The sequence below is a fragment of the Salvelinus alpinus genome, chromosome 7 (genome assembly GCF_045679555.1).
Source record: "Salvelinus alpinus chromosome 7, SLU_Salpinus.1, whole genome shotgun sequence".
In the NCBI taxonomy this organism is placed as follows: Eukaryota; Metazoa; Chordata; class Actinopteri; order Salmoniformes; family Salmonidae; genus Salvelinus; species Salvelinus alpinus.
In genome coordinates, this window is record NC_092092.1 from 40870459 (window position 1) to 40897541 (window position 27083).

A 27083-nucleotide genomic window follows, 5' to 3' on the forward strand; every position below is an offset into this window, starting at 1 on the left:
ACTCACCTGCGTTTCCAGTGGTGTTGGGAATTCCCTGGTTAGCCCAGCACAACCCGGTGATTTCCTGGCAACAGGGGGCTCTTAAGAGGTGGTCCGAGGAGTGTTCAGGCAGGTGTATAGGAGTTGGCGTCGGTGCGACTACGGTGGAGAGTCCAGACCAGGTTTCCACCGTGCGCATTCCCTCTGAATATGCCGATTTGGCTATCGCCTTCAGTAAAAAGAAGGCGACCCAATTAACACCCCATCGTGGAGGGGACTGCGCGATAAACCTCCTGGAGAACGCTGCACTTCCTAGGAGTCACGTGTATCCATTATCTCAGGCGGAGACAGCGGCTATGGAAACATATGTTACTGAATCACTGGGACAGGGATACATTCGGCCCTCTGCATCACCTGTCTCCTCGAGTTTCTTTTTTGTGAAGAAGAAGGATGGCGGTTTACGCCCGTGCATTGATTATCGAGGTCTAAATTCCATCACAGTGGGGTTTAGTTACCCACTACCTCTCATCGCTACGGCGGTGGAATCATTTCACGGGGCACGCTTCTTCACAAAATTGGACCTGAGGAGTGCGTATAATCTGGTGTGTATCCGGGGAGGAGATGAGTGGAAAACCGCATTTAGTACTACATCTGGCCATTATGAGTACCGCGTCATGCCATATGGGTTGAAAAATGCTCCAGCTGTCTTTCAATCCTTCGTAGATGAGATTCTCCGAGACCTGCTCGGGCAGGGAGTGGTAGTGTACATTGATGACATCTTGATCTACTCTGCCACACGCGCGGCGCATGTGTCTCTGGTGCGTAAGGTACTTGGGCGACTGCTGGAGCATGACCTGTATTGCAAGGCGGAGAAATGTGAGTTCTTCAAACAGGCCGTTTCCTTCCTGGGTTATCGTATTTCCACCTACGGAGTGGTGATGGAGGATGACCGCGTTACAGCCGTGCGTAATTGGCCGACTCCGACCACGGTGAAAGAGGTGCAGCGGTTTTTAGGGTTTGCCAATTACTACCGGAGGTTTATCCGGGGTTTTGGTCAGGTGGCTGCTCCCATTACCTCACTGCTGAGGGGAGGACCGGTGCGCTTGCGTTGGTCAGCAGAGGCGGACAGAGCTTTCAGTCGTCTGAAGGAGCTGTTCACCAATGCGCCCGTGTTGGCGCATCCGGACCCCTCTTTAGCGTTCATAGTGGAGGTGGACGCGTCCGAGGCGGGGGTCGGGGCCGTGCTGTCCCAGCGCTCTGGCGTACCACCCAAGCTCCGCCCTTGTGCTTTCTTTTCGAGGAAGCTCGGTACGGCGGAGCGAAACTATGACGTGGGGGACCGGGAGTTGTTAGCTATAGTCAAAGCTCTGAAGGTGTGGAGACATTGGCTTGAGGGGGCGAAACACCCTTTTCTCATCTGGACTGACCATCGTAATCTCGAGTACATCCGGGAAGCGAGGAGACTAAATCCGCGTCAGGCTAGATGGGCCATGTTTTTCACTCGGTTTCAGTTCACCATCTCGTACCGACCAGGCTCCCAAAACACCAAAGCTGACGCACTGTCCCGTCTCTATGATACCGAGGAGCGGTCCGTTGAGCCAACTCTCATCATTCCACCTTCATGTCTCGTGGCACCGGTGGTATGGGAGTTGGACGCGGAGATAGAGAGAGCCTCACGTTTAGAGCAGACCCCCCCAAATTGTCCAGCGGGGGTTCAGTACGTGCCGAGGGGGGTCCGGGATAAGCTAATCCGTTGGGCTCATACTCTCCCCTCCTCGGGTCATCCTGGCATCGAGAGGACAGTGCGGAGTCTTAGAGGGAGATACTGGTGGCCCACGTTGGCTAAGGACGTGAGATTTTATGTCTCCTCCTGTTCGGTGTGCGCTCAGAGCAAGGCTCCTCGGCACTTGCCTAGAGGGAAGTTACAGCCCCTCCCCGTTCCACAACGGCCGTGGACACACTTATCGGTGGACTTTCTTACCGATCTTCCCCCGTCCCAGGGAAGTACTACGATTTTGGTCGTTGTGGATCGGTTCTCTAAGTCCTGCCGTCTCATCCCGTTGCCCGGTCTCCCTACGGCCCTGCAGACTGCGGAGGCCTTGTTTACCCATGTCTTCCGGCACTATGGGGTGCCTGAGGACATCGTTTCTGATCGGGGCCCCCAATTCACGTCCAGAGTTTGGAGGGCGTTTATGGAAAGACTGGGGGTCTCGGTCAGCTTGACCTCGGGTTTTCACCCCGAGAGTAATGGGCAGGTGGAGCGCGTAAACCAGGATGTGGGCAGGTTTCTGCGGTCATATTGCCGGGACCGGCCTGGTGAGTGGGCGAGGTATGTTCCTTGGGCTGAGCTCGCTCAGAACTCCCTCCGCCACTCCTCAACGAACATGTCCCCGTTTGAGTGTGTGTTAGGTTACCAGCCGGTCCTGGCCCCATGGCATCAGAGTCAGACCGAGGCTCCTGTGGTAGAGGAATAGGTACAGCGCTCCAAGGACACCTGGAAAGCCGTCCAGGAATCGCTAAGGTTAGCAGGACAACGGCAGAAGAGGAGCGCTGACCAGCACCGCAGTGAGGCCCCCGTGTTCACACCGGGGGACAGGGTCTGGCTCTCGACACGAAACCTGCCTCTCCGCCTGCCCTGTCGGAAGCTGGGGCCGCAGTGTGTGGGGCCGTTTAAAGTCCTGAGGAGAATAAACGAGGTGTGTTATAGGTTACAACTTCCTAGGTATTACCGTATTAACCCCTCGTTTCATGTGTCTCTCCTCAGGCCGGTGGTGGCTGGTCCCCTGCAAGAAGGTGAGGTGCCTGAGGTCCCTCCACCCCCTCTGGAGATCGAGGGGTCCCCGGCGTACACAGTACGTGCCATTCTGGACTCGAGACGCCGGGTGAGGGGCCTACAGTACCTCGTGGACTGGGAGGGGTACGGTCCGGAGGAGAGATGCTGGGTTCCGGTGGGGGACATTTTAGATCCTTCTCTTCTGAGAGACTTCCACCGCCTCCACCCGGATCGCCCGGCACCTCGCCCTCCGGGTCGTCCTCGAGGACGGTGGCGGCGCGCTGCGGGAGCCGCGCGTCAGGAGGGGGGTAATGTCACGACTTCCGCCGAAGTTGGCTCCCCTGCCTGTTCGGGCGGTGCTCGGCGGTCGTCGTCACCGTCCTACTAGCCGCCACCGATCCCTTTTTCGTTTGTCTGTTTGTGTTTTCTGATTATTTGCACCTGTGGTTTTTTGTTACGTAATGAGCTTCCCTATATTTAGGAGTTTGACCCGCCCTTGTTTTGTGCGGGATTGTTTTTTGTTACGTGCGTTGTATGTTGGGTTGTTGCAAGTGTTTTTCTGCGCCCTGTATGTTCGGGCTTCATATTTTGTTAAGCAGTAAAAGGAATAGTTTTTTCCAAGCGGCTCTCTCTCTGCGTCTGATTCTTTTCACCCACTTAGTCCCGCGTGACATTGCTGTTGTTCTGGGATTGATTTTCACTTTTCGCACCAAAGTACGTTCATCTCTAGGAGACAGAACACGTCTCCTTCCTGAGCGGTATGACAGCTGCATGGTCCCATGGTGTTTATACTTGCGTACTGTTGTTTGTAGAGATGAACGCAGTACCTTCAGGGGTTTTGAAATTGCTCCTAAGGATGAACCAGACTTGTGGAGGTCTACAATTTTTTTTTTTTAGGTCTTGGCTGATTTCTTTTGATTTTCCCATGATGTCAAGCAAAGAGGCACTGAGTTTGAAGGTAGGCCTTGAAATACATCCAAGGTACACCTCCAATTGACTCAAATGCTATCAATTAGCCTATCAGAAGCTTCTAAAGCCATGACATCAGTTTCTGGAATTTTCCAAGCTGTTTAAAGGCACAGTCAACTTAGTGTATGTAAACTTCTGACCCACTGGAATTGTGATCCAGTGAATTATAAGTGAAATAATCTGTCTGTAAACAATTGTTGGAAAAATTACTTGTGTCATGCACAAAGTAGATGTCCTAACCGACTTGCCAAAACTATAGTTTGTTGACAAGAAATTTGTGGAGTGGTTGAAAAACGAGTTTTAATGACTCCAACCTGGTTAGGCCTAGGTTAGGCCTACTTTTACAAAAGTCTTTGTAAACTTCCGACTTCAACTGTACATATCTACCCCCATCACTCTAGTATCCCTGCACATTTTAAATATATTATTGGAACTGACTTTAAAAAAAGATTTCTTGTATATAGTATGCCTACTTACTTAATTGTGTATTTAATACAGTATTTCTTGTGTGTTTTTTTCTAGTAATCCATTGTTATTGATTATTTCATTGTTGGGTTTTGAGTTTGCAAGAAAGGCATTTTACTGTACTTGTGCATGTGACATTAAAACTTGAAACGTCTGGGGGTCCCAAATGAGAGGTTTCAGAACCACTGCAGTAAAAAGAGTAAAGCATAGCAGAGTGCAGTACATTACAGTACAGTAAAAAAAAGTTGAGAAAGTATTTTCAACATTCATTCAGAACCGAAAACTATTTTTTCGTCCAGAATTGGCTTAGATATGATGGTAAGGAGATTTGAATTTAACATTGAGCCTCAACCAATGCCTACAAGAGATTTGCTCTTCGGGTCACTGTAGTTATAAATTATAACTAGTCAAGACCTGATATGAGATACTGTACATATGCAAGACCTGCGGTGACATTGCTTGCTGTTTACATTGAAACTGCACGTGTACCTTAGCAAATAAGGCCTATAAGGATATGCCACTAAATTCCTGTGGCAAAGCTCTTTTTCTTTCTCACACTTCCACACTCCAAGTACATTCCACTGTTGATATGGTGGTCAATACCTTTACCTACAGTTTCATCACACTCACAGGCCATAATTTCTGGTTACTTCTGCACTCTCAGATTGTTAAAGATGCACTATATCACTTCGCCATTTCCTGGTTGCTAAAATTCAAATAGTTCGCCTAATTTCTGTTTTTGTGTCAAAACAAGAAAGTATAGTGTAGAGAATCATTGTACCATCTAAACCGCTGTGAAATATATTCCCATAACCAAAAATTTTGTATTTTCAGCTATTTGAAGCTGGTGTACAAAACCTAAAGTAAAAGACGCAAAAACAAAACTTGAGAACGGGAAGCATAGAAATAGGGACTGGCCTCGAGTTGGTCCAGTTTCCCAAGTTTAGACAGCACAGTACTGTATAGTGAAGTAGTGGTTCTCAAATCTCTCCAAGGGGATCCCAGGCCATTCAATGTCATTGATCTATTCCCAGAGCTTAGCACACCAGACTCTTTCAGAACCGAAAATGAACCTGCTTTCAACATCCGGAAAAGAGGCATTTTAAGATTCTAATAATTCGCCTAATTTCAGTTTATGTGGCAAAACAAGTATAGTGTAGAGCAGGGGGTCGGCAACCTTTTCGGAACGGTGTGCCAATTTACAATTTATCCTACCATTTCTAAAGATCTGAGTGCCAGTAATGATTGCCATATGTGCATTACAACTAATTGTGTCTGTTGAATATCTAATTGCCCACAAACGGAAGAATTCCATAGCTCACTAACCAGTGGCGCTGTCCCTTAGCACCACGGGCTTGATCTTGGAACACAAATTAACTTGGTGAATGATACAGTGACATTTAACCACGGGGTGGCCAATCTTATCTTCAGTCAGCTTTGCGAATCCTTTATGTTTCCCCACCATAGCGGGGGCACGGTCAGTTGTAATAGCGAATATGTTTTAAATAAATCGACACCACTCTTCTCAAAATGATCTGTGAAGGCTTTTGCTACATCTTCCCCTTTAGTCGTACCATGCATGGGTTTTAGACAAAGCATCTCCTCACGTACCTGCTCTGAGCCACAGTATCTTGTAACAACTGCCAGACGTGGAATGCCATTCACATCCACACTCATCAAGAGCCACACTAAACACAGGTGCATCTTTTAACTCTACAGTTTGCCGCTCCATTACATTTTCAACCATCTCGGTAACGAGCCTTTCGACATTTCTGGCAGACACAAGCATGTCTTCTTTCTTTGAGATGATTGTGTCTTTGTCACGCCCTGACCTTAGATATCTCTGTTTTTATATATATTTTGGTTAGGTCAGGGTGTGACTAGGGTGGGTACTCTAGTTTTTGTATGTCTAGGGTTTTTGTATGTCATGGGGTTTTTGTATGTCTATGTTGGCCTGATATGGTTCCCAATCAGAGACAGCTGTTTATCGTTGTCTCTGATTGGGGATCATATTTAGGTAGCCATTTTCCTCATTTGTGTTGTGGGATCTTGTCTATGTCTAGTTGCCTTAGTGCACATCAGTAGCTTCACGTTTCCGTTTGGTTGTTTGTTTGTTGTTTTGTTCAGTGAGTTTCGATTTATTAAAATGATGTGGAACTCTACTCACGCTGCACCTTGGTCTAATCATTACGACGAACGTGACAGTCTTTGTTAGGCAATCCATCAAATAAAACCTGCAAACTACTGAGGAAAGCCTCCTTGATATATTCCCCATTTAGTAAATGGCTTTCCACGTTTAGCGATGCACTGCTCAACTTTATAGCTCCCATTTGTAGCTTGATTTTTGACTGCACGTAGATTTGTAAACCCACTGGTTTGCTTTTCAATCCTGGACACGGCCCTCTTGATTCCTTCAGTCTTGTCCGCCTCGTCCTTGAAGTTTTTCTCATGTCTCTGTTTCAAAATGACGCCATGCACTTGATGTCCGACAAACGACAGTTTACAACAGGGAGCGCAAACAGACCAGTCCTTCAGTAAAACAAATCCATATTCCCTTGTCCAAGACGCAATAAACAAGCACACAATTACCTTATTTATCTTAGCTGATGACATTTTAGCACCCTTTTAAATAACGAAAGAAGGCTTGCTAGCCGCTAGCCATGTGAAAACAAATCGCTCATCTTCAGCAGGAGAGGCGAGGCGGGTAGTCTTGCGCTGAACTAATCATATGAAACGCCTGCACAATCATGAAAGCCTATTGGCTAATCAGAATTGACATACCTTGGGAACTACAACATTGCAGTGAATACCAATGCAACTTCAAAACTAATTTAAATTATTTTCAGATCTACCGCTTCTCAGACTTGCTTTCAGTGAGAATGACAGATCTATAACACATTTGTGACCTGTTTCAAGAAGCTAGGTGTACGTCACACGTCACAGGAGATGCATTTGAACGTAAACATGTGAACTTTCATGTGCCTTAATAACAAACTTGTATGCCATCTGTAAATACATTCTTTTAAATTATGAGCCTAGTTGGTTTAGCGATGGAAAAAGACAGGAACCTTCCCGCTAGCCATGATTGGCGGAGATAATGGATGGGCTGGACATGCCGAGAGAGGAGTTCGGATTGGTCTGATATGTAGCATGCTTCTGTCTATAACATGAGCTGCTAAGTACGTGTGGATAATCCTTTCTGTCATCAAGGCAAAGGGTGGCTTTTTGAAGAACCTCAAATATAAAATATATTTAGATTTGTTTAACACTTTGTTGGTGACTACATGATTCCATATGTGTTATTTCATAGTTTTGATGTCTTCACTATTATTCTACAATGTAGAAAATAGTAAAAATAAAGAAAAACCCTTGAATGAGTAGGTGTTCTAAAACGTTTGACCGGTAGTGTAGTTGGTTAGCTTTAACTACATGCAGATTCATGCATGGTGGCTAGCTATAACAATCAGTTTGTATTGCTTGTAGTATGGGTTAGGATTATGGTTAATTGTTTTGCTCACTCTGTTTAGCACATGGCCTCACATGTGAGTCCTTAAAGAGATGGGTGGAGCTAAGGCTTAAGAGGGCGTGAACGATGCTGAATGGGTGTAGACAAAGAAGAGCTCTCCAGTTGGTGTACCGAAACAGTGAAGGGCCATTTTCTCAAAAGTGGGATTACAAGTTTAGCAACATCCAAAGCATAATTGCTTTTCCATTATTGCTCAGCTACAGTGTATGATATATCACTTTCTAGCTCTACTTTTATCCAATGTAAAAAACACAATTTCAAATTTTGCTACATAAGACCGAATTGAGGCGGTGGGTCACATTCCTATGCGAATTTGGTCAGGTCACCCAAAAAGTTACATAATCCAGATTTTAAAAAGGGACATTCTGAGAAGGTTAAAATGGCAACTTAATGGCAATAATTTCTCACCTTTCGACCTCAGCTCTTTGACCGGGGTTTGTTATAGCAGCGATGTATTGCATGATGTATTTGCTGGCTTCCGTCTTTCCGGCTCCACTCTCCCCTGCAATGGAAAAACATAATTATTTGTGTTATATAGTGTCATCATTTGCTATAGCTTTGTACTGCAGTGTACGTGACATTTCAGATTTGAATCCAATTGGAACCTCTAAAATGTGATCTCCATTATCATGGCCTTTTTTGAGGTGAGTTTTGGGTTTTGAGCCATTCGAGACAGAATATTCCTCTCTTCACCACTAAGTGGCGCTTTATCAACCAAATACTTTCACCATGCCGTCACAGCTTGTACGGTTACTAGGCTTGTTTTCTTAGAAAGAAGGCCACGTTGACCCTGCTATTTTCAACTAAACAGGGTCATATCGATTTCCCCCAAAATACTCTCCACCTAAATTACAAATCTCACATTACTCCAGCCAGAAAACATTAGAGCAAAAGTCAGACATTACAAAAATATTTTGAGAGAACATTAAGTTTGAACTTTAAAGCTACATTTTCAAACAAAATCTAAGTTGGCATCCAGGAAGACGTGACTTGACCTGAACCAGTGTTATATGCACATGTATTACTTCTTATAAGCATGTATGAGGCCTTATGAATGTCCTATTACAAAGCTTATAATATGTTAGCGATGTATTTATATGCTGGAATTAGTTCACTAGACAGATAACTTTGTGATTTGGTTGGCCGTTTAGAGGGCTCCCCCCGTTACCTGAGATGACAATACAGGTGTCCTTGTTCCTCCTCTTCATGGCTTTGTAGGCTGCGTCTGCAATGGCGAAGAGATGTGGTGGTCGCTCGTACAGCTCCCGGCCCTTGTACTGCTCGATGGTGTCTCGGCCGTAGATGTTCATGGCGCGGTAAGGGTTAACCGACACCACCACCTCGCCGATGTAGGTGTAGATACGTCCCTTCTCAAACCTGCAGCCACACGAGAGAAGGGAACTCACCGTCACCTGACAACATGATGCCATACCGCTGAGTCATACGACTGTTACAGGACAGGGACAGGTATACTATTTAGAAAAAGGCCACTTATTTAAAAAACATACCGTAATAAACAGCACCACAAATGCAGTTCAGTAGCATAGTCCAAAGTAACATTTTAGCACCAAAAAGCAGCAGAGACTCAGGCTATACCAGGTCATGTTTGCATCTCTCTCTATATGTCTATCCCCCCCTTCAACACTACACCGCTTTACGTCAGACGATGATAGCTTTCTATGGTGGTCTGCAGCCTAGAGGGATGTGTGTGTGTGTGCATACTTGTGTGCGTGAGTGTGTGGGGTAAACATTTCGCCTATAAGTTACATACAATGTACCAGACACATGGTCCTACTATGAGAATCAACTTTTTTCACCGTGTACATTTACACACAACCAGAATTTGCTTTAGAGTGAAGGTGCTGCCAGCAATAGACAATACAGAAACAGAATACATAGACACGCATCTGTATTCCACATAGACATCCTACAGAATATGCAATATCAGTACAGTAAACATAAAACTACGCAGTTTAGACTGATTGCAGTGGGAATATACCATTTAGAGAGGGGGATATACTGTATCTAAGCAGAGAGAGGGATGCTGCCAAGGTGAATGTATCCAGTGCATATACAGTGTTGTGCAGAGGTGTACATAGTGCAAACGCAGTATAGTGCGGTTGTTAGTATTAGAGGCCATTGATGGCAAGGTGCAGTGTTCGGCCCGATGCAAAGTCACTTCATCCCTATGAGCCCGATGGCCGGTTGATGAGGGCCACAGCACGTGGGGAGGAAACTGTTCAGGTGGAGGGCGGCTTTTGGTCATGATTGACCTAAACCCTCTGCCAGAGCGGAGTCTTTGCAAAACGGGGTTTCTGGGGTGGGCGATGATCTGACCTTGACGGTGGGCAGGTGACAGCTGATGACCTTCTCCTCAGACTGGACGTTGCGCTTCAGTTTTCCCCTGCTGCGGTCGGACGCAGACCCAAAACGGTGATAGAAGAGGTGAGATGGACGTGTAGAACCGATACCAGATTTGTCACTTCCAGAAGTCAACCACCATCTCCACGGTTTTGACTGTGCTAAGTTCCAGGTTGTTGACTGCACCAGGCCACATTACTTGGACCTGTCGCCATTGGAGTAGTTTGTGTCATCGGAGGTGCAGTCATTGGCGTAGAGTGAGTAAAGGAGGGTGGAAAGCATGCAATGCTGTGGTGCCCCCGTGCTGAAATACGTCCCCGCCCCCCCCCATCTTAATGCGCTGTATCCTGATGGAGTCAGATACGATCAGCTGGGTGAGTTTGTGCTGCAGCAGGTCCGGAATGATTGTGTTGAGCTAAAGTCCACAAACAATATCCTTATGTATGTCCTTGGGTTGTCGAGGTGTTGGAGGATGTAGCGAAGGCCCAAGAGGTCGTCCACAGACCTCTTGGCAAGGAGGGCTTCGGTGGTGGTTTTGAGATGGGACAGGACCCGGTGCTCAAAAGGTATGGTGGGGCCCCAACTCTAAAACCTACACCCAACGAGCCACACTGATCCTCGAGCAGTGAGCTGTGCAGACGAGAGAGAGAGAGAGAGAGCGAGAGACTTGACCTGGGCCTTCTCTCTCTACGCCCTCAGGCAGCCTGCCTCACTTCCTTCCTTCTCTGAGTGGACCAGGGTTTCTTCCCCCTCCTACACAAAAGAATAGGGCCTTTCTACTCAGCTACACCCCAATCAGGCCTACCTCTGCTCTGGCCCCAGGGTTCCACCTGGTGTCCCTGGGTTCCAGAGGCCTACACTAACAATATAATACAGCATATGTACTATACTCCTTCAGAATCACTGCTTGTCCTGAGAGTGACCCTCTGCATTGATGCACATATTTGATTGAACCTGTTTTAGCCATGGTCAGCCATTGAGGACAGATCCTCTTTTACAGTGTTATAACGACCCGGTTAGTGGTTATAACGATCTTAACAACGATAACAAACTTTACTACAGCCCTGGTTATCCATGTCCTTGAGTCCCTGGAAACCTTGGCATTCAATGAACGTGGAATTTTTTAGCCTGCTAATATCTGTCCACAATCTTTAACGTCGTTGAAACGATCACATAGTGGTTCAGCCTGAATAATGTTCTTGGATCCCGTTTGATTCGGACTCCAATAAAGCAACTGCATTGGTGATGTTAGATACTGCCCATATCTGAAAGATAAACAGAGCAGAGCGATCTACAAAACATTGACAGAGCAGTTGAGGAGAGCCACAACATATAAACACGGTGTCACGTTCACCGTCTTCAAACTCCCTGTCATAGAGGAGCTGAGGCGCAGCTTGCAATTCCACATCTTTAATAAAGTCAAACCTTCACAAAAAAAAACAACAGGTAAACAGAAACCGAACGTGACGCAACCGTGGCGCACACAAAACACGCACGGAAAATAATAAATTACCCACAACATTAGGTGGGGGAAAAGGCTGCCTAAGTATGATTCCCAATCAGAGACAACGATAGACAGCTGCCTCTGATTGGGAACCACACTCGGGCCAAAAACAAAGAAATAGAAAACATAGAATGCCCACCCAAATCACACCCTGACCTAACCAAATAGAGAAATAAAACGGCTCTCTAAGGTCAGGGCGTGACACACGGGTTGTTGTAGAACTGTACAAACAGAAAGAGTGGCTTTAGATATTAAATGAGAACAGAGAACAAACGAAGAGCTGAATTAAACTACACAGAAACTACAATTAGCCACTTCCACAAACAAGCACGCCACCGCTAATTCTCTGACAGGTCAACAGGCGGCGATGAGCTCATTCTTCTGCACCCAGCCATGTGTGAGCCCTCATGTCATCAACCCCACGCACCACTGGGCATGGGTGACACCAAGACACTGTGCTCGTGTGCCCAGGGTGGCATTGTGTCCCCAGGCAGGGCCTGTTGAAGTGGTGGGCAGGCTGGCAGCCTGGCACCTCCCCTGGTGCGAGTCAGCCCTACGACTTGATGTGCCAGCACATTGTACTCTATAACTGTATGTGTCATTGTGATCCATGTGGATTTGATATGTTCGATGTCGTTTCTTTACGCTCCTTTGCCGCAAAACCCAATTGCCCTGGCTTTGAACTGGCACTGGAGAAAGAGCTATTGTGCCATCCTCCAGGGCGGAATGTTGCTGTGTGCACTGCCTGCTCCATTGTTCAGACGTCAATTGGGGGTCTTTGTCTAAGAAGCACAGATAGGCCTCCTTCTCCCTACATACCCTGTGCCAACAAAGAGAGCTGCCCACTTAAAGTGCACGTGTCCAATGGCTTCTGTGGGAATGTATACAATCAACGACCAGCTGGGAGTGATCTATCTGTGATCTCAGTTGGAGGGAAATCAACTACTTGACAGCATAATAATTGAAGGTGAATCTACTTAATAGGTTACTGTAGGCCCAGCTTTCAGATGGGACGTGGGGAAATACTGAAGTCCGAATTTCAGTGTTATCGAGAACATCACTAGGGAGTGTTATTTTGTCATTGTGGTTTGGTTTCCATCCACACCCAATAACAACCTGTATGGAACAGGAAAAAAACGAATGATAGGCAAAGAAATATCCTCATCTGTTTGCGGTACAACTAAACTAAATTATTATTCATGTGAAAACAATGTCCCACCCAGTTTCAACAATACAGACAGTGTCTGGTAAAATCCCAGCAGTGACCTAATGTTTTCCCAATATCTGGCTTTTATAAATAGATATTATGATTAACGTCCTATTCCATCATAATCTATAGTTGGTATCAGAGGGCATCAGTCCAAAAACAGAATCAATTGTGTGTGTATTATGATGAGAGACATCTGTGGGAGAGTGTGTTCTCATTCTGGGGAATTTCAGTAACACAGAGAGATGGCTGAAAAGATAAAACAGACTGGAGTGGGAGTGTAGGCTAAACATTGTGTGGATGTTTCTGGGAGGTTGGGAAACGTTGTGGGCCTTCGGGTCCCGGGCTATGTTCTTTAGAATAATTGGAGGTGGGTGGGAGGGTTCTATGGTAACCCCTCCCCTCCTTCTCCTCCCTTTCCTTCCGTTTCCCGGCAGCTCTAAGGAGGGGTCCTGCTGGAGAGAGATCAAGGCTGTGGGCCGTGCCAGTCAGATACACTTCCCCTCACAACTGGGCCCGGAGCAGAAGGAGAGAGGGAGAGGGGGGGGGGAGTGGGGCCGAGACCAGAGAGAGAGTGAGAGAGCAGAGAAGAGAGCGAGAGAGACACATTGTATATATACATAAAATGACATTTGAAATGTCTTCATTATTTTGGACCTTCTGTGAGCTTAATGTTTACTATACATTTGTATTGTTTATTATCTACTTCACTTGCTTTGGAAATGTTAACATATGTTTCCCATGTCAATAAAGCCCTTGAATTGAGAAAGAGAGGTCGGAAAGGGAGAGGAAGAGAATTCAGGACTCGAGAGTAAAGGTGTGGCCAAAAGTTTGGGACTGTCGCTTTCACTTGACCTCTACTGCTCTCTTCTTTTTACACTGGTTCTCTCTATTTCAAGTGACTGACTGCGTGTCAGAGAGGTGATAGGGACTGGGCCTCCTTATACAGTACAGAGAAGGGCTACACCACAGGCTAGACCACAAACAATCAATCTCAAGACCTGCCCTGGGCTCTGAACTTGTTAATGTCTACTACACTGTGACTGTCAGTTCATCCTGTCCGTATAACCATCCCAAAGCCACACACACTGATGGGGGTGGCGTCCACAAAAAAAAAAAAACGTAACTCATGAGGGGCCGCAGTGGCGGTTTTGCAAAGCCACAGTCATACCCACATCCATACCCACACCCACAGTCAGAGTCGGCCCTAAGCAAAATTTTGTTGCGCTAATTTCCTGCAATTCTAGAGTGGAGAGAAATGTTAGAGTTTTTAATATGATATCGGAGTGAGAGTGACTAACAAAATCAATGGGGGCCCCCCCGGTCAGTAATTCGACCATGATTACTACAAGTTTAGATAGCTGGCCGCTAGACTAACTTACCAATAGGGGTGTAACAGTCCAACATACCCACACCCAAGTCGTTCTGCCCCTGAGCAATCAGTTAACCCACTGTTCCTAGGCCTTCATTGAAAATAAGAATTTGTTCTTAACTGACTTGTCTAGTTAAATAAAAGGTTAAAAAAATTATAATAAATACATTTTAAAAATCACGGTTCTGTGTTCATGGTTCGGGTTAATACACTTGAGTATTTCGTGGGTGATTGTCTATGGTTAGTTGCCTGTGTCAGCACTATTATTATATAGCTTCACGTTCGTTTTGTTGTTTTTGTATAGTTCGTTCAGTGTTCTTTCTTCATTAAAGAAGATGTACTCAAATGACGCTGCGCTTTGGTCTCATCACTATAACGAACGTGACAATCCATTTATTAAATGTATTAAAGTGGCCAGAGATGAGTCTGTATGTTGGCAGCAGCCACTCTGTGTTAGTGATGGCTGTTTAACAGTCTGATGGCCTTGAGATAGAAGCTGTTTTTTAGTCTCTCGGTCCCAGCTTTGATGCACTTGTACTGACCTCGCCTTCTGGATGATAACGGGATGAACCGGCAGTGGCTCGGGTGGTTGTTGTACTTGACCTTTTTGGCCTTCCTGTGACATTGGGTGCTGTAGGTGTCATGGAGGGCAGGTAGTTTTCCCATGGTGATGCGTTGGGCAAACCCTCTGGAGAGCCTTGCGGTTGTGAGCAGCCCGACAGGATGCTCTCGATTGTGAATCTGTAAAAGTTTGTGAGTGTTTTAGGTGACAAGCCAAATTTCTTCAGCCTCCTGAGGTTGAAGAGGCGCTGAGGCGCCTTCTTCACCACGCTGCCTGTGTAGGTGGACCATTTCAGTTTGTCCGTGATGTGTACGCTGAGGAACTTAAAACTTTCTACCTTCTCCACTACTGTCCCGTCGATGTGGATGGGGGGATGCTCCCTCTGCTGTTTCCTAAAGTCCACGATCATCTCCTTTGTTTTGTTGACATTGAGTGAGAGTTTATTTTCCTGACACCACACTCCGAGGGCCCTCACCTCCCCCTGTAGGCCGTCTCGTCGTTGTTGGTAATCAAGCCGACCACTGTAGTGTCGTCTGCAAACTTGATGATTGAGTTGGAGGTGTGCATGGCCACGCAGTTATGGGTGAGCAGGGAGTTCAGGAGAGGGCTGAGAATGCACCCTTGTGGGGCCCCAGTGTTGAGGATCAGCGGGTTGGAGATGTTGTTTCCTACCCTCACCACCTGGGGGCGGCCCGTCAGAAAGTCCAGGACCCAGTTGCACAGGGCGGGGGGTCTCGAGCTTAGTGACAAGTTTGGAGGGTACTATGGTGTTAAATGCTGAGCTGTAGTCAATGAACAGCCTTCTTATTACATGGGTATTCCTCTTGTCCAGATGGGATAGGGCAGTGTGCAGTGCGATGGCGATTGCGTCGTCTGTGGACCTATTGGGGCGGTAAACAAATTGGAGTGGATCTAAAGTATCAGGTAGGGTGGAGGTGATATGATCCTTGACAAGTCTCTGAAAGCACTTCATGATGACAGAAGTGAGTGCTACGGGGCGATAGTGATTTAGTTCAGTTACCTTAGCTTTCTTGGGAACAGGAACAATGGTGGCCATCTTGAAGCATGTGGGGACAGCAGACTGGAATATGGATTGATTGAATATGTCCGTAAACACACCAGCCAGCTGGTCTGCGCAGCTAGGGGTGCTGTCTGGGCCGGTAGTCTTGCAAGGGTTAACACGTTTAAATGTTTTACTCACGTTGGCCAGGGTGAAGGAGAGCCCACAGGCTTTGGTAGCAGGCCATGTCAGTGGCACTGTATTGTCCTCAAAAAAGCGAGCAAAGAAGTTGTTTAATTTGTCTGGGAGCAAGACGTCGAAGTCCGCGACGGGGTTGGTTTTCTTTTTGTAATCCGTGATTGACTGTAGACCCTGCCACATACGTCTGGTGTTTGAGCTGTTGAATTGCGACTCTACTCTGTCTCTATACTGACACTTTGCTTGTTTGATTGCCTTGTGGAGGGAATAGCTACACTGTTTGTATTCGGTTATGTTTCCAGTCGCCTTGCCATGATTAAAAGTGGTGGTTCGCGCTTTCAGTTTTGTGCGAATGCTGCCATCAATCCACGGTTTCTGGTTAGGGAAGGTTTTAATAGTCACTGTGGGTACAACATCACCGATGCACTTGCTAATAAACTCGCTCGCAGAGTCAGCGTATTGTTGTCTGAGGCTGCCCGGAACATATCCCAGTCCACATGATCGAAGCAATCTTGAAGCGTGGAATCCAAATTGGTCAGACCAGCATTGGATAGACCTGAGCACGGGCGTTTCCTGTTTTAGTTTCTGTCTATAGGCTGGGAGCAACAAAATGGTGTCTTGGTCAGATTTGCCGAAGGGAGGGCGGGGGAGGGCTTTGTATGCATCGCGGAAGTTAGTGTAGCAATGGTCCAGAATGCTACCGGCTCGTGTCGCGCATTCGATATGCTAATAGAATTTAGAAAGCCTTGTTCTCAGATTAGCTTTGTTAAAATCCCCAGCTACAATAAATGCAGCCTCAGGATATACGGTTTCCAGTTTACATACAGTCCAGTGAAGTTCTTTCAGGGCCGTCGAGGTATCTGCTTGGGGGGGGGGGGGCCATGACTATAATCGAAGAGAATTCTCTTGGTAGATAATGCAGTCGGCATTTGATGTAAGGAATTCTAGGTCAGGTGAACAAAAGGACTTGAGTTCGCCTCACAAAATAATAATTTGAAATTCGCCAGTTAAGATTAGAATTTTGATTACAACGCTCACATAGGCTGTGGTTGTTTCAACAGAATAGCCTAGAATGTTTTTTCAGCTCAGATTTACTCATGAGGCAATGGCGAGGGTTTTATTTATTCTTTATATTCATTCGGGTTCATAGTGCAGACTGAACCAATTTCCACGTACCGAACGGTTCAGTAGGAATAAGTCTACCGTTACAGCCATACTTACCCATCGAAAATGTTTTTGCTGACATGGGGCTAAATTTAGTGACTGTCAGTGACTGACATAACAAGAGAAGAACCTCTGATGCACAACCCCCCTCCCAAAGAAAACAAGTGGGGGAGGGGGAATTGATGCACAGGCCTACAAAAAGGGAGGCTGCAAGTTGCCCATCCCTGATCTATTCAATAATTTGTTTATCTACAGACGATGCCTAGGGGTAAAAGGGATAGGGGTTGTTTCTGGACACAGCCAGACACTGTGTTAGCCAAAAACGGTATCTAGAGATCCAACAACACGTGTTGGCTGGCTGTTATCAGTGCTTAAAATTGTTGGGGACTTCCAGTAATTAAGACTTGGATAATATCCGGCTGTTTCACTTTTCTCTCTCTCTGTGACTATACCATCAAGCAGCATTCTGCTGTCTCTGTTTAGACTGATAACATGATTTACAGCTTATCTGGCCCAGTGCATGCTGGGTACGACCTTTCAGGGATTATGGTTCTCTCACACTTATGGGGCAGTTCATGAGAGAAATAGAAACTGGTGATTCAGGGATAAGTAAAGTTTTTCTACTGGTAGTTAAGGGTTATTTGAGGCCATTTTGGGTGATTTCAGCCAATGCAATTGTTTAAGAAGTCCTAGTTCTGGAAGTGTTTGATTAAATTGAAGAGATATTCACTTCAAAACACCCATTACTGGTCAAGTCATAAATATAAAACAAATATTTAGTCACAGGCATCAATTGACAAATCCAAGATCTAGACGTCGCCAAAGACTTTGATAATCTGAACGACAATTTCAAGTCAAAGTACATACTACTGTATATCTGATACAAAATGTTACTTGATGGCCTACTGGCCATTACACCTGAATGAAGCAATCCTAGCATCAATCCCTCCCACTCTTTCTACATGCATCTATGGGCCTCCTTCTCCTTCAGCTCGTCAAACATCTGGGGACTGCATTAGTGCTAAACAGCAGCTCCTAGCTCCCACTCCAGCCTGTCTGCCTGGCTGTGGAAGACCAGGGGCCTTCAACACTTAACACGCCCAGCCCTTGGCCCACAGACAAATCAATCTTTATAAGCATATACTGTAGGAGTGGATCTGGATTCCTCCTCTGTACTGTGGCGTAGCTACTGGAGCACAGCTGGAACAGGGCTGACTGGGTAAATTCACTACCTCCCTCCCCTCTAATGACAGCACATCTGCAGATTTATGTTTCATATTAGCGCATGAGTTTTCGCCAAGCATGACTAGCATGTGTTCCCATGCACTCCACTTTCATTGGCCCGCCTCTGAATACTTAGGCAATGGGAGCCAGGTGTAAACAGCTTGCCTGGAGATCGGGTGGCTGACAGTCGTGTTCCGTTGTGCCTCGGACCTTTATTGTCTATACCCTGACGGAGAAGATCACAGTTACTTCCTGGGCCAATCCTGAGCTAGGGGAGCTCGGCGAGAGAAGAAAAGATTCATTTTAGTCAGATTAAGTTTCAAGAATTCAATAAAAGAGACTTCAGAGAGGGGAGGGGAGTCTGGCTGGCTGTTGGGCCTGTCTGTCGGCCCAATGCGGAACACGTTTGCACTTTAACACGTTGGCCAGTCCAGTCACTAATGTAAAGACAAGGCCATCCAAAATAGACTCAGACGTTACTCAGCTGGCTATTTCAGGAAAGCACTCTGATTTCTGTCACGGGTAAAAAGAGTGCAGGGAAAAGCACGAAAACAGACAGAAAAGGAGCGAGGGAGACAAAGAGAAAAGGGAGATACAGATACAGAATCTAAATTTGACCAGTTTCTCACAGCAAGAAAATAATCCTGCAGCAACAGGAAATTGGAATTATTGTGTGGATTATAATTATTGGACATTTATATTGGGGTTGAAATAGAGAGAGAGAGCGAGCGAGAGAAGGGGAGCGAGAGAGATGATGATAAAGAGTGGCTAGGTGGCCAGTCAGAGATGTGTGAAGTGAGTCATGTTAGTGCTGTGAACTGATCTCAGACCTGGCTGTGAAAGCCAGATCCCTCACAGTGCCTCAGGGAACAAAGCCAACAGGTGAACAAAGGGAACCAAAAGAACTGGAGAATGACATGACCTCAGTCCGCCCCAGCCGCTACAAACACACAGCAGAATTACAGTTTGACTCACACTTAAAGGATTCCTGGATGACATGACACACGGGATTCCTACCAACCACCTTAAATCATTCACTCAAAAGTGTCATTCTTATCACTATCCACATGTATGCAACATGTGTCATCGTGTCTGTAAGTAAATTAGTTTCCGGGATCTTTCAGCAGAAAGTTGATGTGACGGAGGATGTGGTTCACCTTGTTAAAGCATGAGCCACACAACCTTAGTTGGAAGCCTAATCTGATTGAATCTATCAAGATTGAATCAAGGTCCTCCCAGAGCTTGGACACATTGCCCTGGGCAGTAAGCATATGCCAGACAGACTGATCTACTGAATGACTAGTACACACTCTATACATAAGATGGGTTACATTATGATCCTACTGTACGATAGACTAATATCAAGAAGGGGACAACATAATGGGGGGCGGCCCGGGAGGAATTGCAAGGGGAAAAGAGAGAAAGATGGGAGAGAGAAAAGCAATAAACTGTATGAGGGATATGACGAGAGAAAAATTTAACGAAAGAGTGGGGAAGAGAGAGGAGGCATTAGAAGGACCACAAAATATGGCGCTGGACGGCCAGCGTCCGCCTGCCAACGCACACAGTCCACAAATGAGACGTCTGTGACTCTGTGAAGCCTGGCGGGACTTATTTTAGGAGGGGGAAAGGCTCCAAAAGCACAGCCCTGTTTATGTAAGGATGGTAATGTGTTTCAGATTACAGGGGGTTGTATGGAAATTCTTGTGGCAAGACTGGCCTTTTCGATGCTGGAGAGCGAGAGAGAAAAGGAAGGAGACATTTTTCAGAAAAGGCTATCCATGTGCTGGTCCTACCTCTTTCAGCTTTAGAAAATAATGCTGTAGGGAATACTGAGGTACTGAGGAAGCAAAAGTCAAGGAAATAGGGAGGGGGAGTACTGTATGCTAGGCTAGGGAGTGGTCTAAAATACTACCAAATTGTGCTGAAAAAGTGGAATGGAGTAGAGATGTCTGGCAGTGGTCTAGTTCAAAAACTCGGATGATCACAGTTTGCTGCTGAAATGTTGAGGATTGCATCGGACTCAGCGTAACAGTATACAGCTACCATCCTACAGGTAACTGCCAAAATAATCAAAACACTTGGCAAATGAGGGATACACAGTATATTGAAAGCAGGTGCTCCTACACAGGTGTCGATCCTGAGTTAATGAAGCAATTAACATCCCGTCATGCTTAGGGTCATGTATAAAAATGCTGGGCAAGACATTATTTTGGCTCCCAATGGATATGCCCCCATAGAGAGACATTGCACCCATCCACAGGGCACGAGTGGCCACTGAATGGTTTGATGAGCATGACAATTGTGTCAACCATATGCCATAGCCGTCTCAATATCCAGATCTCAACCCAATTGAACACTTAAGGAAGATTCTGGAGCATTGCCTGAGACTGTTTGTCACCACCATCGACAAAATGATGGAATTTCTCATTGAAGAATGGTGTCGCATCCCCCCAAGAGTTCCAGACACTTGTAGACTCTATGCCAAGGCGCATTGAAGCTGTTCTGGCTCGTGGCGGGCCCAACACCCTATTAAAAACACTTTACGTTGGTGTTTCCTTTATTTTGGTAGTTGCCTGTACATTTGCAATGATCTTGTGGGGTGACATTGTCGAAGTCTCCTTCTAGTCACCTGCTTTCATCAACATCCATCCACCTTCTTCGCTGCTCTTGGCAAGAGGAACTTTCGGCTGGGCAAAGGCAAGTGAGAAGCAGAGAAACGGGACGAGTTCTGTGTCTTTAAATAGTGACTACCACTAAGGGGGGGAAAAAACTTTAATATGAGGGTTTAGGATCTAACATTCCTGGAGGCTATGTGGCGTGTTATCGCCAATTTTTTTTTTTTAGCTCCAGGGTTCAGCAATGTCTGTCAGGACAACGTGTTCTCCTGGAGTTTGTTTTTATCAGGGGAAGAACAAAGGCTGAGAAATATGCAAGATCTGGCACAAGAAAAGACCCTTGGCCAAGTGCTCCCATACTGCATTAACTCAAATGGAACATGGTCTACCACCAAGCCATAAGACTCCTGAACATCGAATCAAATGGCTACCCAGACTATTTGCATTGCTCCTCCCCCTCTTTTACACCACTGCTACTCTCTGTTGTTATCATCTATGCATAGTCACTTTAATAATTCTACCTACATGTAAATATTACCTCAACTAACCAGTGCACTCGCACATTTACTCTGCCCCAGTACCCCCCTCCTGTATATAGTCTCGCTATTGTTATTTTACTGCTGCTCTTTAATTACTTGTTACTTTTATTTCAATTTTTTTTTAAACTGCATTGTTGGTTAGGGGCTCGTAAGTAAGCATTGCACTGTAAGGTCTACACCTGTTGTAAAATTTGGTTTGATTTGGTCGAAGGCAACGTATTCCACAATAGATAGCTTTTCTGACTCCTATAAACTCCACTCTATACTAGAAGAGACAGCGTGGTGTTGTATATTAGGCCGATCCTGTATCATGGAAAGAGGAAGTAGAACCTTTCACCTATCCCGTCTGCTTCTGCTCACTGCACCCAAACCGTGGAGACTTTGATCCCAGTGATTGCTCTGCAGGGAAGGAGTCACATGGAGGGAGTCGGGTTGCTATGTTTGGTGTCTCTCATCTCTTTCGACGATTCAATCTGCTGTTACGGCAACAAATTAGCGTTTATACGCGAGAAAACGGGAGAAGCTGCCAGGCCCTATTTGTCCTGCACTTTAATAGTGGTTAAATACTTAGGATACATAGCAGATACTGGGTTACAGTGGGGCTCAATGGTAGTTGGCAATTCTCACATATAAACGTAATTTGGAGGAAGGATAGAAAGTGGACAGTTTAGGCCCTTTTCAGATATATACACGCCTCTTCCTCCTGTGAACCGTACTTGATACAAACAGATCTTGGTGCCATTATACCTTATAGTTCGCTCGAACGTATGGAGTGTGTCTTGATTCTGAAATACACATTTTCACATGAATTTATTCAACAATAAAAAATAAAAAAGTATGAATATCTCAAAACAACCTTTTTTTATTTTGATCATTTAAAAAATGTTGTGTTTGGAACAATACAGGTCTTTTTTTCTGGATCAACAAGGGGCTTAGGTGTTGGGTGTGGCAGGGGTCGTGGTTAAATTTACACTGAAGGCATCCCGAAAAACGCTTTCATGGCTCGGTCTGCCCAAGTATTTCTTTAGCAGAAAAATCCCTGCGATATACTCTACAAGCACATAACATTTGGGCTCTATAGGCCAGACACAGTCTTACACACACAATTTCACAGAGAAAGCCTTTCCTAGCCAGGGATGCCTCTAACAACTCTCCCTGGGGAATTGGGAGGTGCTTTCATGTGAGACGCAGTCCCACTCTGAGCAGGAAGTGGAGCACCAGTCGTGTGTAGAGTAGATGAAAATCACATGAGCCTATTCCTCATCGTATTATTTGTCATCTGAGTGTTATTCTTATTTTAATCTTGTCATCATAACTTCAGTAGGACTTTAAATCTCAAGACATAGTGCCCTGTCAGCCAATATTCAGACTTAGAGAGGAGATGCAGGAAGCATTTAAATGTGAAGCCAGTTAAAGAGAAATGCCAATGCGAAGAGGCAGCTTTCCTGCTTCCTTTGCCCTCCTCCAGGCTCCATATTCTTGGCTCCTTCCTGTTCCAATCCCCCAAACTCCCCTCTTAGAGGAGTTCAAAGGTCAAACCAATTGGAACAAAGATAGAGACAGAATAAGAGTAGCTTTGAATACTACACGAAAAATACTGTAGTCACTAAGTCATGATGTCCCCAACAAGGGTTACCACCATCTTCATGTTTTGATTAGGTGGAAACCATCAGATAAGGCTGGCAAAAGAAACGTGCATCCTAGTCTAACCGACCCAACACAACTGGGGCTGATGGGCAGGGTCACTATCACGCTAGTTATACGCGTTTTTCACGCAAAAAAGTACACATTTTCCAAGGAATGTCTCTAGATCTAGAACGAGGATGTAGGTTTGGGAGTCAGCGAGAGAAGAGAACAGTCTTAACTGCTGACATGGTGGAGTGGTTATCAGCTATTTAATTTGCAGTATCAGGGACTCCTGTTAGGAAGAATAAAAAAAAATGCCTCTAATTGTTTTGGAAAACAATTACATTTAATGGCAGCGGTTTGCCAAACGGTTTCCTGCAGACCCAGTGACAGACAAAACACTGCCAAAGTTCCATAGAGTGGTAGTGGGTGTGGCCAACGACGCCAATTCCGACCAAATATTTTAGAGGACCTCCGCTTGGCCTCAGAAACAAAATGTTGCAGTTTTACAGCTAATTTCCTGCAACTCTACACATTTTACCATAGCATAAGAACACTCAAACATTATACCAAAATCTTTTTTTTTTTTTAAATGATTGATTAGTTAGTTCTAATTTAAAAATATATAGCTCCAATATTTTTTATACATACTTTATATCTGTTTTAAGTCATTTGAGGTTACACTGAAAACGTTTTATGTTCTGTTAAATTATGTTTTGGGCGGCAACAATTTAGTGCTAAATGAATATGGGGGAAACACTGAGTGGGCTACACCACCAGAGATGTGTAGATAAGGATGTTCCAGAATCTGCCATGATTCTATTCGGCCTCTTATCTGCTGACTGGTCCGTTGAAGCAGAATTCCCAGGACCTTTACTGGAATTTCAGTTTCCATACAAAACGTTTCCACAAAGAGATTGGGCATCTGCTGGGGATATATTTAGGAAGTTCCTTGGCACGGTGCTCTCTGAGGCCAGACTGCTCGACTTCAAGTCAAACAAAGTAAATGTCAACTGGAGAAGCAGTCTGGGCCCGGGTTTCATCATTGGAACCTTCGTAGGGGCATAATTAAATATCCCAGCTGTTTTAAATATCCCCCGATTGCTCAGTTTGGCCGGTCGGCCAGCTCTGTCTTGGTGGTTCCAAACCTCTTCCATTTAAGAATGATGGAGACCACTGTAACGTCGTCGTGGGCTGAAGGAGTGGACCAAGGTGCAGCGTGGTACGTGTTCATATTTATTTAACTCAGAACACTAAGAAAAAAAATAAAAAATAGACCAACACGAAACAGTTCTGTCTGGTGCAGACACAAAGACAGAAAACAGCTACCCACAAAACCCATGTGGGCAAGAGCTACCAAAGTATGGTTCTCAATCAGAGACAACGATAGACAGCTGCCTCTGATTGAGAACCACACCCCGCCAACCAACAAAGAAATACAAAACATAGAACACAGAATGCCCACCCCAACTCACGCCCTGACCAAACCAAAATAGAGACATAAAAAGGATCTCTAAGGTCAGGGCGTGACAACCACTATGTTCTTAGGGACCTTAAAAGCTTCATAAATGTTCTGGTACCCTTCCCCAAATCTGTGCCTCAACACAATCCTGTCTCTGAGCTCTACGGACAATTCCCAATTCCTGGTTTTTGCTCTGACATGCACTGTCAACTGTGGGACCTTATATAGACAGGTGTGTGTCTTTCCAAATCATGTGCAGTCAATTGAATTTACCACAGGTGGACTCCAATCAAGTTATAGAAACATCTCAAGGATGATCAATGGAAACAGGATGCACCTGAGCTCAATTTCGAGTCTCTGTAAGGGCTGTCGCTCTCCTCATCCTCGGACGAGGTGAGGAGAGAAGGATCTTCAGACCAAAATGCAGCTTGAGGGAAATAAGCCATCTTTATTATAAATACGACGATGGCAACACGAAAACACAAACACTTTCAAATTTACAAAAACAAGAAAACGACGTATACGAAACCTGAACATAAACTTACATAACTAATACGTAACACTTACGGACAGGAAACATACTACATCGAAACGAAACGAACAACCGAAACAATCCCGTATGGTGTAAGACATAACACAGACACAGGAGACAATCACCCACAAACAAACAGTGAGAATGCCCTACCTAAATATGACTCTTGATTAGAGGAAAACGCAAACCACCTGCCTCTAATCAAGAGCCATACCAGGCAAACCAAAACCAACATAGAAACGAATAACATAGACTGCCCACCCAAAACACATGCCCTGACCATAAACACATAAAAACAACATAAAACAGGTCAGGACTGTTACAGTACCCCCCCCTCAAGATGCGCACGCCGGGCGCACAAGCACAAAGTCCAGGGGAGGGTCCGGGTGGGCAGTTGACCACGGTGGTGGTTCCGGCTCAGGACGCTGTCCCCATACCACCATAGTCACTCCCCTCTTCTGTCTACCCCTTCTACTGACCACCCTAACACTACCTTCCCCTAAATAAACAGCTAGCACCGGGACAAGGGGCAGCACCGGGACAAGGGGTAGCACCGGGACAAGGGGCAGCACCGGGACAAGGGGCAGCACCAGAATAAGGACCATCACCGGAATAAGGGGCAGCACCGGGACAAGGGGCAGCACCGGGACAAGGGGCAGCACCGGGACAAGGGGCAGCACCGGGACAAGGGGCAGCACCGGGACAAGGGGCAGCACCGGGACAAGGGGCAGCACCGGGACAAGGGGCAGCACCGGGACAAGGGGCAGATCCCGGCTGAAGGACTCTGGCAGGTCCTGTTTGGACGGCTCTGGCAGGTCCATGCAGGCTGACGGCTCTCGACGCTCATGGCAGACTGACGGCTCTCTACGCTCATGGCAGGCTGATGGCTCTCGACGCTCATGGCAGACTGACGGCTCTCGACGCTCATGGCAGGCTGACGGCTCTCGACGCTCATGGCAGGCTGACGGCTCTGGCTGCTCATGGCTCTCTGACGGCTCTAGCTGCTCATGGCTCTCTGACGGCTCTGGCTGCTCATGGCTCTCTGACGGCTCTGGCTGCTCATGGCTCTCTGACGGCTCTGGCAGATCCTGTCTGATTGGCGGCTCTGGCAGATCCTGTCTGGTTGGCGGCTCTGGCAGATCCTGTCTGGTTGGCGGCTCTGGCAGATCCTGTCTAGTTGGCGGCTCTGGCAGATCCTGTCTGGCTGACGGCTCTAGCGGCTCCTGTCTGGCTGATGGCTCTAGCGGCTCCTGTCTGGCTGACGGCTCTGTAGGCTCATGGCAGACGGGCGGCTTTGCAGGCTCATGGCAGACGGGCGGCTTTGCAGGCTCCTGGCAGACGGATGGCTCAGACGGCGCTGGGGAGACGGATGGCTCAGATGGCGCTGGGGAGACGGATGGCTCAGATGGCGCTGGGGAGACGGATGGCTCAGATGGCGCTGGGGAGACGGATGGCTCAGATGGCGCTGGGGAGACGGATGGCTCAGATGGCGCTGGTGAGACGGATGGCTCTGGCCGGATATGGCGCACTGTAGACCTGGTGCGTGGTGCCGGAACTGGAGGCACCGGGCTAAGGATAAGCACCTTCCTACTAGTGCGGAGAGCAGGGACAGGGCACACTGTATTCTCAAAGCCTACTCTATCCCTGATGCGTGGTACCGGCACTGGTGACACCGGGCTGAGGACAAGCACATCAGGATTAGTAGGGGGAGAAGATACAGTGGGTTCAGGGCTCTGGAGACGCACAGGTAGCTTAGTGCGTGGGCCCGGAACTGGAGGCACCGGGCTAGATACACGCACTACAGGGAGAGTGCGTGGAGGAGGAACAGGGCTCAGGATACGCACTGGTAGCCTAGTGCGTAGTGTATACACTGTAGGTACTAGGCTGGGGCGGGGAGGTGGTGCCGGAAATACCGGACCGTGGAGGCGTACTGGCACTCTTGAGCATTGAGCTTGCCCAACCTTACCTGGTTGAATACCCCCGGTTGCCCGACCAGTGCGGG

General features: G+C 46.5%; 1 protein-coding gene across 1 annotated transcript in view; it reads right to left on the reverse strand.

Moving 5' to 3' along the window:
• LOC139581022 (unconventional myosin-Id) overlaps nucleotides 1-27083 on the reverse strand; it is a 131664-nt gene that overhangs the window by 92173 nt on the left and 12408 nt on the right. Inside the window, exons 2-3 of the mRNA XM_071410323.1 lie at nucleotides 8881-9089; nucleotides 8121-8214 (exon numbers count right to left, since the gene is read on the reverse strand). Coding sequence (XP_071266424.1) covers nucleotides 8121-8214; nucleotides 8881-9089 — 303 coding nt within the window. The remainder of the gene's footprint in view (nucleotides 1-8120; nucleotides 8215-8880; nucleotides 9090-27083) is intronic.